Here is a 14,949-nt window from a genome sequence, read left to right as displayed (position 1 = left end):
TACTGTTAGTTCTAATTGGATTATGCTTTTAGAAATATGTGGATAATTATGGAATTATTGTGAGGTGGACTATCTCCAGTTTCATTTGGCCCACCAGACTGAATTTTTGCTGCAGTGTTTGCATTTTACACACATGCCTGCCTTACCTATAGGAGAGGAACTTCATTAAAATAGTCCCGAACTGTGTTACAGTTGCTTCCATTATAAATATGCTTGTCCAGGGAGAGATTAATGTAATGAACCTCAGGCTATACACACAAAGATCCCAAGTCTTTTGGTATATTCTGCTCAAAAGGTTTAACTTTTATTTTCACTGCTTGTCCCTCCCTCCTCACACTTAGCTCATTGTGAGAATCAATTCCACTCCAAACAATCTTCTTTTCATTGAACTTCTTGAAAGTTAGCACTTAGAAGTTAAGGGGTTGATTCTGTGTACATAGTTTTGCAAAGCAACAGTAGAATTAAGGTCTTTTTCTGAACTTCATATATTTATTTTATAACATTTTTGCTGTGAAGAAGCATGTTATCTCTGCAGACACAAATCCACAGTTTTGAGAACTGCAAAATCAAGTTATGATAATATATTCTAGATGGAAAAATTACCCAAGATAATGTTACAGAAATCTCTGGAAGACCATGGCATTGTGAATGGATTAATGAAATTCATTTACCAGAAAAATTAAATATTGCATGAATATACAGCCTCATGCTACATAATTTAAAAGCAGCTCTTATTTAATAATGAATAACCTTTGGACTATAATGTATCTTGAATAGAAAACTATTTAAAATATCTTTAGATGGATTTCTCCTCAAAACGCATTTTATTTTAAAAATCTGGCTTAAATGTTTAAAAATCCAATTTTAATTTTTTTAATATAGTTGATTTTTATCCAGCTGTCAGGAGCCAAGACTCCCGGAGATCAATTATTCACATGTTGCTTTCAACCACTCACAGACAATTGATTCTCATGGTTTTGCTGTCTTTGTGCTAATTCAAACCAAGTTAACCCCTCTAGTCACCCCCTCCCTATCTAAAATGAAACCCTGTAAAAGTTTCTGCCAACTGGCCTTTGCACTGCTTACCTTTTGTAGCCTTGAAATTCAGAGATTTTCCAATTCCGTCTAAATAGCCAAAGTTTTTAAATGTTTGTGAGAAAGCTTAGAATTTATTTTGTAACTTCTGCTACTATACAGTCGATAGGATCAATTCACTCTATACCTCATTCGTATGGGCTTACTGTTAAAATGAGTATGTATCTGCATCCATCTTTAGGATTTAACATGGACAGGAAACTGGACTATTGTATTTCTAAAAATGCTGAGCCAAGCTACTTGTCAGAGGTTGTCAGTTATTACTGGGGGTGGTGGTGATGGTAGTGATGGAACCATGAGGTGCAGGTAATTGCAAAGACACCCATTCAGTTTCTTCAAGTTACTTCAAGTTACTCAGAACTTCTACACCACTGCCCCCAAAAGAACCTTACAAATCTCTGAATCAGGCATATCAAAATAATTACAGTTGAGCTTCTCTTAAACCCTAATACTAGTCTCTAACTGCTGATCTTTAATTTAGGTTGGGATCACAGTCCTGAGCTATTGAAATTGTGTTTTCAAACCACATGCCTTTTGAATTAAGTGCACATGAAAACACATCTTTCAATATGGTCTGACATGAGTATCTAAGAACCTAGCTACCAACTGCTAATGACTAAAAAATAGTATATAAATTAGACAGTAGCCAAGTTGTAGCTTTACAGCTGTCTGAAATAACACTGAGACTCTAAGTGCAAATGCTAGATTTCATTCTGATGGACCATTTCCCTCTGTCTCTGGTTCGAAATAGAGGGGAAGTCTTGGCAGCAGTTAGTTTATTTCTAGAGACCTAAAAAAGCCCAAGGGACTTCAGCAATCGTAACTGTCTTGTTCTGTTTTCTTTGCAGATCCTTGATTCCTAGCTGAATTACTACCCTTTGGCTCAAGATGCCAGCCGCGATTGGAGGCCCTGTGGGATACACACCACCAGAAGGGGGCTGGGGCTGGGCTGTAGTTGTCGGTGCCTTTATCTCAATTGGCTTTTCCTATGCATTTCCTAAATCCATCACAGTATTCTTCAAAGAAATAGAGCAAATTTTTAACGCATCTAGCAGCAAAGTGTCCTGGATCTCTTCCATTATGCTTGCAGTAATGTACGGAGGAGGTAAGTTTGCAAACTGAATGAACTGCATAATTTAATCATTTGTGTCTGAGAAGGAGGTTTGCTTTAAATGCTGTTTCTCATTTATGTATCTGTTAGTTAGACATCAGAAGATATCATTAATCTGTTTTAAGTACCTTATTTGTTTTCTTGTGTGGTGGATTGAATTTATTTTAATATTTCAAATGGAAAAAATAGGCAGGCTGCCCATTCAAGTGTGGGGGACATAGTGGCTACGGAGTAGGCTTACACTGACAAATTCACCCTCCCAGCCAGTTGAAATGACACTTACGCTGGCTGGGAGGGCAAACAGGGAGGTAAGTAGGCCCCAAGGACCCCTAGAAATTCCAGCTGGATGATTGATGGACGTATGCCACCCTTTTGGGTCGTGTAACTCTGTTGAGCCCTATGGAGGGCTTTCAGGCAACTGGTTTTTTTCAGCTTTTCACTGCCTCCTGGTGCTGCCTGGAAGTCCTCTGACAGTAGCATGGCAGCAGCACCTTCCCCGATTTCCACAGTGTTTGGATTGCGCTATCTATCCTTTCTTCTTTTCAAAGCCATAAATAAAACCTTTCTAGGGAATCACTTGTGTAATTCTAAAGTTGTGCTTCTTATACTACTTTCCTTGTCTCATTTTTTCGGGGAAAAAAAGATGAAGGAGGAGTAACTTAAGTAGTTAGGGCATGTGCATGACTTGTTTCTTAAAACAAAAGAAATTGATTTTCTGGGATGATATGGTGAAATAGCAGAGAAAGAATTGACTTTTCACAACCTTCTCATTCTGCGTTTCACTTTGGGTGGCATTTTGAAGATACTGCAACCTTATAAAACCTGATCACATTCAGATTTGGTTACCTGTCTGAATGAAAGACCACTTGGGGACCACTGTGTATACCATTTTGATGAAAGGAAGGCAGGATGTAAATGTCATAAAACTGAATGAACATAATGACTGAGAAACCTGCCTAGAGATATAGCAGATTAGAGTTAGTTATATGCACTTGCTTCAGTTTCTTGCAATTGAACTTGCAATATTTGTAATGTTACGACAGTAACGTAAGTATTAAAATGAGGATTTAAAGTATAAGACTGAAAAATATCTTTCACCTTTCAACTTTTAACCCATAAGAGTGAAATACAGTTTAAATTTTAACTATGGTATGTTTGCTAAAAATTAATTTCAAACAACTTCAAAGTACATCATATTTAAGACCCAGCTTTATTGCAGTTGCAGCATTCATGGTAATATCCAATGATTCGTTTTGTTATATAATGAAGAAATAGTATAGATGGGCTAGTAACTTGCAAAGGAGTGGCATGGAGCCAGTTTGGTTTCCAAACAGCACACTGTAACATTTATATTCTGTTCTTACTGAAGTTGATGACTTAAGAAAGATCTTAATTACAAGGACGTAGGTAAGGGGGTTCTTGGGTTCAAAAACCCCCATTGCATGTCTGAAGCTCCGCCCCCGTTTGTGTTTTTTTACATTTTTAGTGTTTTTCTGGTTTTTGGCCTGCAGGGGGCGCATCTTTTAGGCTAGTGGCACCAAAATTTCAGGCTATCGTCAGGTGACTCTCCTGATGATACCAGCCAGGTTTGGTGAGGTTTGGTTCAGGGGGTCCAAAGTTATGGACTCCCAAAGGGGTGCCCCCTTCCTCCATTGTTTCCAATGGGATCTAATAGGAGATGGGGGCTATACTTTTGAGGGTCCATAACTTTTGACACCCTGAACCAAACTTCACCAAACCTGGGAGGTATCATCAGGAGAGCCTCTTACTGATACCACCCAGGTTTTGTGAAGTTTGGTCAAGGGGGTCCAAAGCTATGGACTCCCAAATGGGGTGCTCCCATCCCCCATTGTTTCCAATGGGAGCTAATAGGAGATGGAGGCTACACCTTTGAGGGTCCATAACTTTGGACCCCCTGAACCAAACTTCACCAAACCTGGGTGGTATCATTAGGAGAGTTTCCTAAAGATACTCTGAAAGTTTGGTGCTGCTAGCTTAACAATTGCACCCCTGACAGCAGGCAACCCCCACATTTCCCCATAGTATCCTTTTAAATCCACCCCCTTCAGCATGGATTTAAAGGGAGAATCTGAGGTCCCCAGTGAAGAAGAAGAAGAAGAAGAGTTTTGATTTATATCCCCCCTTTCTCTCCTGTAGGAGATTCAAAGTGGCTTACAATCTCCTTGCCCTTCCCCCCTCACAACAAACACCCTGTGAGGTGGGTGGGGCTGAGAGAGCTCCGAAAAACTGTGACTAGCCCAAGGTCACCCAGCTGTGTAGGGGTGCACAGGCTAATCTGAATTCCCCAGATAAGCCTCCACAGCTCAAGCAGCAGAGCGCAGAATCAAACCTGGATCCTCCAGATTAGAATGCACCTGCTCTTAACCACTACGCCACATTGAAAGTGATGCTGTTTGGGGGTGGGGGATAATTCACTTTCAACTGTGACTAGCCCAAGGTCACCTGTATGTAGGAGTGCACAGGCTAATCAGAATTCCCTAGATAAGCCTCCACAGCTCAAGCGGCAGAGCGGGAAATCAAACCTGGTTCCTCCAGATTAGAATGCACCAGCTCTTAACCACTATGCCACTTTGAAAGTGATTATGTTTCGGGGGGGGGGGAATAATCCACCCCAAAACAGCATCACTTTCAACTGTGACTAGCCCAAGGTCACCCGTGTGTAGGATTAGAATGCACCTGCTCTTAACCACTACGCCACATTGAAAGTGGTGCTGTTTCAGGGTGGGGGATAATCCACCCCAAAACAGCATCACTTTCAATGTTGTTTTAACTGGGGACCCCAGATTCTCCCTTTAAGGTGTATTTAAAAGGAGAATTTGGACTCTCTAGTTTAAACACCATTGAAAGAGATGCTGTTTGGGGGTGGATTCCAGCATCACAGTGGCCGCCCATGGGGGGGGGGGGGGCTCCCGCAAAAATCAGATTTTGCACTGGGTTCCATTTTCCCTAGCTATGCCTCTGCCCAGAGGGGTGGACAGAAAGAACTGCAGGCTGCCGGCTGGGAGCTCAGCTGGTTGAGGGCAGGGCAGGGGAGTCTGCCGTCGGCCTCGGAGATCTGCTTTTATAAGCGCTGAGGCCGGGGGCAGGGCTTGGGGAGGTGTGGTCATGTGCAGGTGGGGGTGTGGCCCCACCCCTGAACCCCCCCATAAAAAATCTATACCTACGTCCCTGCTTAATTATAATTTACCTCTGCACTGTGTGTGGGTGTAAAATGTATGTGTATAACTTACATACTACGCTGCCAGAATGAAAGATGTACAAAGATTAGCAATACTAAATTTAGGTTTGTTATTGTCATAAGTATTTTTCTGACTGTTTTGCAGTAGTGAGGGGTCCTTCCCTAGTAAAGACTCAATGTAGAAATAGCAAAGTCTCAATGTAGAAACACACTATTTTAATCATATCTGAACTAAAATAGCATTTTGGTAAACTCTGGATAGACATCCAATTTCTTAGTCATAAGCATTTCAAATACAGAATCTGAAAGCTTTCCCCCAGCAATGACACATACCAAGCCTTTTGTGTTTGATGAAAATGGTTTTATTAATTAAATTACATAGAATCATAGAGTTGGAAGAGACCACAAGGGCCATCAAGTCTAACCCCCTGCAATGCAGGAACACACAATCAAAGCACTCCTGACATATGCTGATCCAGCCTTTGTTTAAAACCTCCAAAGGAGACTCCACCACTCTCTGAGGCAGTGAATTCCACTGTCGAACAGCCCTGACAGTCAGGAAATTCTTCCTAATGTTTAGGTGTAATCTCTTTTCCTTCACCTTGAATCCATTACTCCTTGTCCTAGTCTCTGAGGCAGCAGAAAACAAGCTTGCTCCCTCTTCAGCATGACATCCCTTCAAATATTAAAACATGGCTATCATGTCACCCCTTAACCTACGCTTCTCCAGACTAAACATCCCTAGCTCCCTAAGCCTCTCTTCGTAGGGCATGAACTCCAGACCTTTTACCATTTTGGTTGCCCTCCTCTGGACCCGCTCCAGCTGGTCAATATTCCTCCTGAACTGCGGTGCCCAGAATTGTACACAATATTCCAGGTGAGGTCTAACCAATGCAGAATAAAGAGGTACAATTACATCCCTTGATCTTGACACAATACTCCATTATGAAAATCAAGTTGGCTTACTTACAGCCCAATCCAGAGATTGGGTGAGGCGGGATTGGGTGAAGCAACCTGTGAAGGCAACATGGCTCTATGCCAGTGGAAATGCCCTGGGGCATATACCCTGGCGAAGGGGAAAATTACTGGCTGGTGGCTGCTGCAGCCTCCTGGGGCTCCCCAGCATAGTGAGGAGGAGGAGGAGGAGAAGACAAAGAAGAAGAGTTGGATTTATATCCCCCCTTTCTCTCCTGTAAGGAGATTCAAAGAGGCTTACAAACTCCTTTCCCTTCCCCCTCACAACAAACACCCTATGAGGTAGATGGGGCTGAGAGAGCTCAGAAGAACTGTGACGAGCCCAAGCTGGCATGTGTTGGAGTACACAGGCTAATCTGAATTCCCCAGATAAGCCTCCACAGCTCAAGCGGCAGAGTGAGGAATCAAACCCGGTTCCTCCAGATTAGAGTACACTTGCTTTTAACCACTGTGCCACTGCTGCTCCTGAGCACTGTGTCAGGCTGGTCCCCTGTACTGCCACCAGTCTCATACCTGGCAGAGAATAAAAGGCAGGGGAATGGATCAGGTCCCTGACCAGAGCTGTTTGGCATTTGAGGGAGGATTCATTGAGGCCCAGCCTGGAGCATCTACTAGACAACTTGCTAGTGGGCAAGTTTCATGATTCACTCAGGCCCAGCTGTTTGCTGCTGTTCAACATCAGCTCCCCCAAGAAAGCCAGTGTGATGTGGTGGTTGGGGTTTTAGACTAGGATCTGGGACACCCAGGTTCAAATCCTTGTTCTGACATGAAGACTCCCTGCGTGATCTTGGGTCAGTCACACACACTCTGTCTATCCTACCTCACAGCATTTTTGTGAGGATAAAATGGAGCAGAAGGGAACAATGTAAGCTGCTTTGGGTCCCCTTTGTGTAGAAAGGTGGGCTATAAATGAAATAATACAGCTGAAGATAGGGGCAGCGTGGTTGGTACTAGTGAGAAGAGAAAAAGGAAGCATGGAAAGGTAAAGATATGGGGCCTGCCAGATGGAGGGAAAGCGGAAATGGTGTTCAAAGAGTCGGGGATGGGGAAAGAGAGATGGCCCCTACAAGTCCTTGCATGTTCCCCACTGTTCAGCTAAGCCTGACCTGATGGCTTACACTTGCCAACTGGCCTGCTCCAGCTCAGCAGCTGACCCCACATAAATTGTTTTCAGGGGGAGAGTCACCAGGAAGTGGGAAGGAGAGAAAGCTGAAGATGGAACAGGGCAGATAAAAGTAAGTTGGTTGAAAAATGGGAAGGAGATAAGGACACAGGGAAAAAGGCTAGGGCTGTGGTGGCGAACCTTTGGCACTCCAGATGGTAATGGACTACAATTCCCATCAGCCCCTGCCAGTATGGCCAATTGACCATGCTGTCAGGGGCTGGTGGGAATTGTAGTCCATGAACATCTGGAGTGCCATAGGTTCGCCACCATGGGGCTAGAGTGATTTTCAGGGAAAGGAGAGAAGAGATTGAAGGAGAAATGACGGCCCCCGCTTGCATTCTGTAATGCTTGTTAGGAAATTGGTTTTATAGACAACTCTGGACTCTTCGTTGTCATCCAAAATGCCTTCTCCTTTATCTCTTACTTCATGAAACTCTCATAGTGAGTCTAGCTTGTTTTTAAGGCCTCCTCTCATGTGCCCCTCCACCCTTTTCAGTATGGCGTGACCTCCCTCTTCGTAAGTCAAGTGAGCATTGGTGGCTTCTGTGTTGTTCTGATGTTGGTGGATGACCTGTCTAACTTCCAAAGCAGGTGCTGTTAGACCGCCTGAGCACAAGAGTTTTTCCTTGCAAAGGAACAGTTTCTTTTTTGTCCTCCATCTGCTTGCGAGGCAAGCGGCAAACTCTCCTGCTCAAATGTTAAGTAAGTGCATAAACTGTTACTGTCTTAATGAGACCTCTGTAATTGTTGCTTGTTCTAATGGTTCAGAGAATTCATCTCATGAATACTCATTTGCAAAAGATTGAGATGGAATCCATATTGTCAAAAAAAGAGGAAAGTGACAATGCTCATTTGTCCCAGAACAGGGGCATCTGTGTTCTTAAATTCTCTGTTTGCGTAACAGTCCTTGTAAAATGATTGCTGGAACATAAATTCATCAGGATCCACCCTCCCCCTTTTTCAGTCTCAACAGTTCATTTGTGCAAGAGTTATTAGTCTGGGATTTGAAACTCTTTTCTTATACAGAGAACCCTCTAAGCTGGACAGTGTGGTGCAGTACACAACTCTGCAACGTGTCTGTAATTAACTCTCTAACTTTTGTAGGAGTACCTCCAAGTCTAAGCACCATTCCTATTATTGACAGTGTGCTATCAAATTATATAGCATTTTACAGAGTAATGTAAGCCAAATCCTTGGGTCTTCATCATGAGGGGGTTTCAGACTAAAGTTTGGTAATAGGAGGGGAAGTAAGGCAATGAATTGGATTAATATAATCCCTATTAATAATTTTTTCTGTGGTACTTTGTGAGCATTTCCAAAAACAATGCAAGGAACTTGTATTCAGCTAGAAGAAGGAATGTCCAGGGGCAACATTTGAACGAATACTTTCCAGTGGTGGCGGTCTTGCACGGTGTTTCCCCTGTGGGGTGACCAAAAATGACTTCAGTGACTGCTTAATCCAACAAAGGAGATGGGGTTGGGAACAGCTTCAGTTTGCTCTCATATGATCAGTGTTAAGGAACAAGGTTCTGGTGAGTTTGTTCCAGATAAATATTCCTGTTACATGAACTGCATTAAGAAAGAATTAGGTAGTCATGTGTGCCACAAAACAGAATAAAAATAGTGGTTCACAGACTTTATCTGATTAGTCTCTACCCCTTAGGCACTTGTAAAGGGAAGGAATAAAATCACCAGAGATGTGAATTATTAATGTTTTTAAATGGGGGGTGCTTTGCTCTTTGCCAAAGGGAGTTAGTTTTGTCTTTCTATTCCCAACAATTTATGACTATTTCCATTCATGAACCTGCAGTCAGGCGCTGGAATACTAAACATTTGATAAAGTCTCTTTTGTATAGTTACAATGCAACTTGTGTTTATTCCCCATCAATTCACAGTAGTAGAATCTGAAAAATGCATCTAAGAACTCTCTTTTTCTGACAGTTATTGGATACTGTAGTGAGAATGTCTTGTCTTCTAAAAGGTCTCCCAAAGCAGTGTATTCTTATGTGTTGTGGTTTTTCAGACATGGTGAGGCATCCAAAGGTAATCTTTTGTTTGAGTCTTCTATTCTACTTTTCAGGTTTTCTTGTAGAAAGACCTGCATTTTTGCAAGTTTTCTCTTGGCTGGTCTTGTCCATTTTCTTTCCTGCTGGAATCTCTCTCTTTCTGAAAGGGTGTGAGCATATGGACCATTGAAGAGTCTGAACCACTTGTCATAAATGCCACTAAATTATTTTGAGAACATGTTAAACCAACCATTTAGTAGTCCTGGAATCTACCACCCCACCAAACACACAGACAAACACACAAGGTTTAACTGTCTGTCTGTCTGTCTGTCTGTCTGTCTGTCTGTCTGTCTGTCTGTCTGTCTGTCTGTCTGTCTGTCTGTCTGTCTGTCTGTCTGTCTGTCTGTCTGTCTGTCTGTCTGTCTGTCTGTCTGGCTAGCTAGCTAGCTAGCTAGCTAGCTAACAGTGACTTTGTTAGTCATGCCCTAATGCCGAAATGGCTGGACGGATCGCCCACAAATTTTCACATGACGTTCCTCCCTGTTGTGGGCAGGTACTCGGACCTTCAAATCGCCAAAAGTCCATACTTGAGCCAGGTAAAATGTTTTTTTCCTGGTGCACCAGGCCATGAAGCTGGCTGTGTTCAACTGTCACCCTTAGAAAGTTCATGCAGCACGTCTGTGGCCTGACGGGTTGGTATGCCCTTAGAATGCTTGCACAGATGGCCAGAGATGAGCAGTTAAAACAGTAAATAGGTAATACTGTTAGGTAATACGAGTGGAAGTGAAACACATACACACTTTGCCGTGTGAGACGTCAGGTGGGGTTCCCCCCCTCACACGCAGGTAACTTTCACTCTCTGTGCCTCACCCACTGCTACCACACAACACACATACTCTCTCAACACATCCAGCTCATCCTCACACACCTCACTCTGCCCTCCCTCACATCCAACCACCACTTACCCACTTCCTCACCCATATTTGCCACAGCTCTCTTTTACTAAAAGCGAGCTGGAGTTTGCCTTTTTCTTCTAAGAAAATCCGCGGGGTGGGGGGTGAACCAACACTACCAGCTCCGCTTCTTTTGCACATGGCCATTTAAGAACCCAGGGAGCTGGCCTCGATTTGAGCGCCTTACCACCCTGCCTCTGCTGCCTGACTGGGATAGCCTGCTTGCCCCAGTTCTACCTTACCCAAGCCAGGACTGTGCGTGTCAACCAGCCTCATGGACAGTGGGATTCACACTCTGGACAGTTCTGTTGTGGAATGGAAAGGGTTACCTTATACTAAAAAAACAAGACACCACCATATAACAGTGTGAATTGAAAAGGGAATGGGGGATTCCATTTGACCACCCCAAAAGGCTATGCTGCGGATCATTGGACCTGCATAGACATCTGTGTGGGTTGCGGACTGTGATGAGAAGGACAATTGCCACAGCAACGCGTGGCCGGGCCCCGCTAGTATTAAATATATATCTATAACCATTTTAAATTACCATAGCACCTTTGTTCATGTATGGTGATCTCTCTACCATTGCTGAACTTTAGCCAGCCCCTGCTTATCTAAAGTGAAAAGAAAGGGCATTTCTTTCTGCCTGCCTCCTCTCTACTCAGCATGCGGTACAGCAAATCAGGCAAGGAAGTGAGATTGCGGAGATCTCTGGAAAAGGGCCAGCTGGTGGTAGAAAAAGGATTAAATTCTCTGTACCCTTCTTAACCCCCCCCCAATTGTTTTCACTCACTAATAGTTGACTTAATTACTTTGACAAAGATATGAACTAAGACATTTCCACATGTCCTTTCTGATGTTTCTGACAATAACCCAATTTTATTTATTTAAAACATTTAGGATCCTCATGGTAACAAACAGTTAAAAAGATCAACTTTAAAAATAGTATATGCATGTAAAACAGCAGTTTAAAAGAAACAGGAAGGAGAGTTAATAAAGGAATGGCAGAGAAAACAGCCTTCACCCCCTAGCACAGGGGTAGGGAACCTGCGGCTCTCCAGATGTTCAGGAACTACAATTCCCATCAGCCCCTTTCAGCATGGCCAATTGCCTACCCCAATTCCCTACCCCTGCCCTAGCAGAACATGGGGGTGGGGGGGGGGAGAGGGGGGCAGACTTATTTTCCTGAGGAGGGAATTCTATGATTTTAGTGCCATGGCCAATTCCACTCTTGGCTTGACACCTGTCCTCAGATGATAAGGGCATCTGAAGTGGGGTCTCTGAAGGTAACCTAGTGCTCAAGTAGGTTCATGCAGGAAGTCCTTAAAGCCCTGGACTGTATAGTACTTTAAAGGTCAAAACTAGCCCCTTGAATTTGCCCAGAAGCAGAATGGGAGCCAGGATAACTGGAACAAGACTGGAATGGTTTGGACCTATGATCCACTCCAGTTGTTATTATGTCTACAGCATTCTGTACCAATTGTTCCTTCTAGATTATCTTCAAGGGCAATCCTGCACTAAGCACATTGTATAGTCTAAGCCAGATGCTAGCAGGACATGCATCGCAGTAGTAGGATCTTTTTTTTTTTTAACCCAGGAAAAGTGACAGTAGAAAAGCTGGTAGAAGGCTCCTTATGCCACCTTTACTACCTGGTTTTCCACCAGGAGGATGGGTCTTCCAGCACACGCACTCAACCTGCTCTATTAGGAGAAGTGTAACTCCATCCTGAACAGGGACACCCTAATTTTCAGGTCACCCTTTCTTCTCACCAATCTTCCCTCCACCTTGTCAAGGTTAAGCTTCAGTTTACTGCCTCTCATCCAACTTAAAACTGCCACTGGGCACCAGTTCAAAGCTTCCTCATTTTACACATGCCATGCAGTGGTAGAAAGTCCATAGAGTGAATTGCAGCTGGAGAATTGGGTTATAATAAATTTTGGAACACAAAGGTGCTGAACGACTACCGTCCAGTTTCAAATGTGCAATTCTTGACCAAGGTGCTTGAGTGAATGTGGCTGGCCAACTTCAGGGGTTTCTGAATGAAGCGGATTGTTTGGATCCATTCCAATCTGGTTTTAGGCCTGGTTTTGGGACTGAAATAGCCTTGGTAGCCCTGAATTGATGACTTGACCCGGGCATCTCTAGCCTGATCTCATCAGACCTCAGAAACTAAGCATGGTCAGCCCAGGCATATGTTCAGATAGGAGACCTCCAAGGAATACCAGGGTCTTCCTCTGAATGTCTTTTGCTTTTTTTATTACAGTTGAACTTTTTATTATTATTAAGATTTTAAAAAAACATACAGGGGTCAAACAAAAGGGGTGGGACACAAAAATTACATATAACAAGGAAAGGAAAGAGAAAGGCCTGATTTAATCTGTACCGAGTATAAACACATTTTTAAAAGATTACGATATTACTAATAAGCACCACACTTTTCTCTGTTGTGTCTGTTTTCTTACAGTTCTGTATTTCAAATCCACAAATCATCAATTCATTTTTCCTGTTGTACACAAAATCTATCATAAGACAACTATGACTTGAGGGCAAAACATTTTTTTACCTCCAAATTCTCCTTATTGTTAACAGCCTTGCTCAGGTATTGCAAATTGAGGGCTTAGCTTCCTTGATTGTCAGTTAATCTCATGTTGAGTTTTTCTCTTTTCCTGCTGCCTTCAACGCCTTACTCGCCATTGGTGTTCTATAAATAGATCATACCACATGGTGGGTGGTGGGATTGTATGATAGGTCTTCCTGAATTGCAGGCAAAACAAAAGAGCTGCTTGAAAATAGGAACCAAAGCAAATAAAACCAGTCTTCATATCTTGAAGGTAAAAACTCCAAAGGGCAGACTTTTCAGCACTAATTTATTTAAATGTCAAGATTCCATAAACATCACAGAATTGGTTCCCAAACTTTATTTACTTATGACTTACCTTGCTGTAAAAAGCAGGATTATTTTTACACGGTTACTTAAATTAAGGTGTTTTCCTTTCAGTTGTGCCTCAGTTAATTAGAAATTCTGTTCTACAAATCTGCTCAGAAATGGAGAGGGTTCTTTTCCAGATGCTTTAGCAGTGACTGAATGTTTGGCACAAACTGCTGATGAAGAGCGTTCTATAACTATAATTCATCATGGTTCATGTTCTGCAAAACATTATGGAAGCTATTTCTTAACAACAGTTAGATATGACAACGCAAATTTTTTCGCCAGTTCTCTATTTGTTGTAGTGATGTAGATCTGTCTTCACAATAAACACATAATTCAAATGTTTCATATCCAGGCCAGACTTTAAGCTTTTGCATGTGGTGAGTTGTGCATGCATGCATTACAATTGGTGAATCATGTAGACACTGCGGCCGCTTCTGCACTGCCCAAAAACAGCGCCCTAAGGACAATAAAAACACCAGTTCGCACAGCTGCCTGCTCACCCCCCCCCCCCACGGCATGAAAACACTGTTTAAAAACTGTTTTTTGAAAAGTGGCGTTTTCCCACTGTCACGGTGCAAAGGGCACTGGCGTGAGAGCGCCACTTATTTAAACAGGCTTCAGTGTCTAGCCAATTGAGTCTGCTCTTAATCGTTGTTTACTTTCAATTTAAGGGTTTTTTGTGACAAAGTATTTTTAAGACTGTCATGTACATTAATTAGATTCAAACCGGGTGGTAATTAAAAGAAAACAATTTATACATGGAAACAATTTGTCTGGAAAAGATTTCATTTTGATTTTAGCTCCTTACTGCCTGTGAACTGGCTATACAAAATACTAAAATAATCTATTTGCCAATTCTGTTGTACCTTTAGCATATTCCTGTTAATCTACTATGAGGTTGTTTAAAGATGAGAAGGCCTGGAAAATCTTTTTCCTGAAGAAAAAAAATGCAAAAAAAATGTGTCCTTGTGTCACAACTGACTTATGGCGACCCCATCTACACAGTGTTCCAGGAAAGGGGTGAGAAGAGGTGGTTTTCCATTACTTTCCTCTGTGTAACACCCTAGACTTTTTTGGTGATCTCCTGTTCAAGTAGCTGACCCTGGTTAGTTCCTAAGCTCTGATGAGCTTGGGCAAGTCTCCATACTTTTGGTATGAATGATAGACTAACAGCCCAAACTGGGGTAGGGGGTGCAGCAATTTCTAATTTTCTCACTTTTGTATTGTGTGTATTTGTAATTTTGTTTTTAGTAAACCAAGGCATTTATGCCTCTAAATTCCATAAATATGCTTGTGAATGCAACTATATACTAATTAAGTTATACATAAATGCCTCTTATGTTATAGCAGAAGAATAGGTTTGATGGGAAAGCAAATATTGCACACAGTTTCCCACAGAATTTCATTTTTTCTTAATTTTTTCACGATTTTCAGATTTATGGAAATTTTAAATCTCTATCACTGTCCAATTGTTCTGGTAAATAAATATTCTGCTCATTTTTGAAAGAAAAC

At 42.3% G+C, this 14,949-nt stretch overlaps 1 protein-coding gene across 2 annotated transcripts in view; it reads left to right on the top strand.

Moving 5' to 3' along the window:
• SLC16A1 (solute carrier family 16 member 1) overlaps nt 1–14,949 on the top strand; it is a 67,835-nt gene that overhangs the window by 38,442 nt on the left and 14,444 nt on the right. For both annotated transcript variants that reach the window (XM_048496051.1, XM_048496052.1), the window contains exon 2: nt 1,944–2,200. In XM_048496051.1, coding sequence (XP_048352008.1) covers nt 1,984–2,200 — 217 coding nt within the window. In that variant the 5' untranslated portion in view covers nt 1,944–1,983. The remainder of the gene's footprint in view (nt 1–1,943; nt 2,201–14,949) is intronic.

This window comes from Sphaerodactylus townsendi, linkage group LG05 (genome assembly GCF_021028975.2).
Source record: "Sphaerodactylus townsendi isolate TG3544 linkage group LG05, MPM_Stown_v2.3, whole genome shotgun sequence".
In the NCBI taxonomy this organism is placed as follows: Eukaryota; Metazoa; Chordata; class Lepidosauria; order Squamata; family Sphaerodactylidae; genus Sphaerodactylus; species Sphaerodactylus townsendi.
The sequence above is the reverse complement of the archived record's forward strand: the minus strand, read 5'-3'. Positions and strand labels throughout refer to the sequence as shown.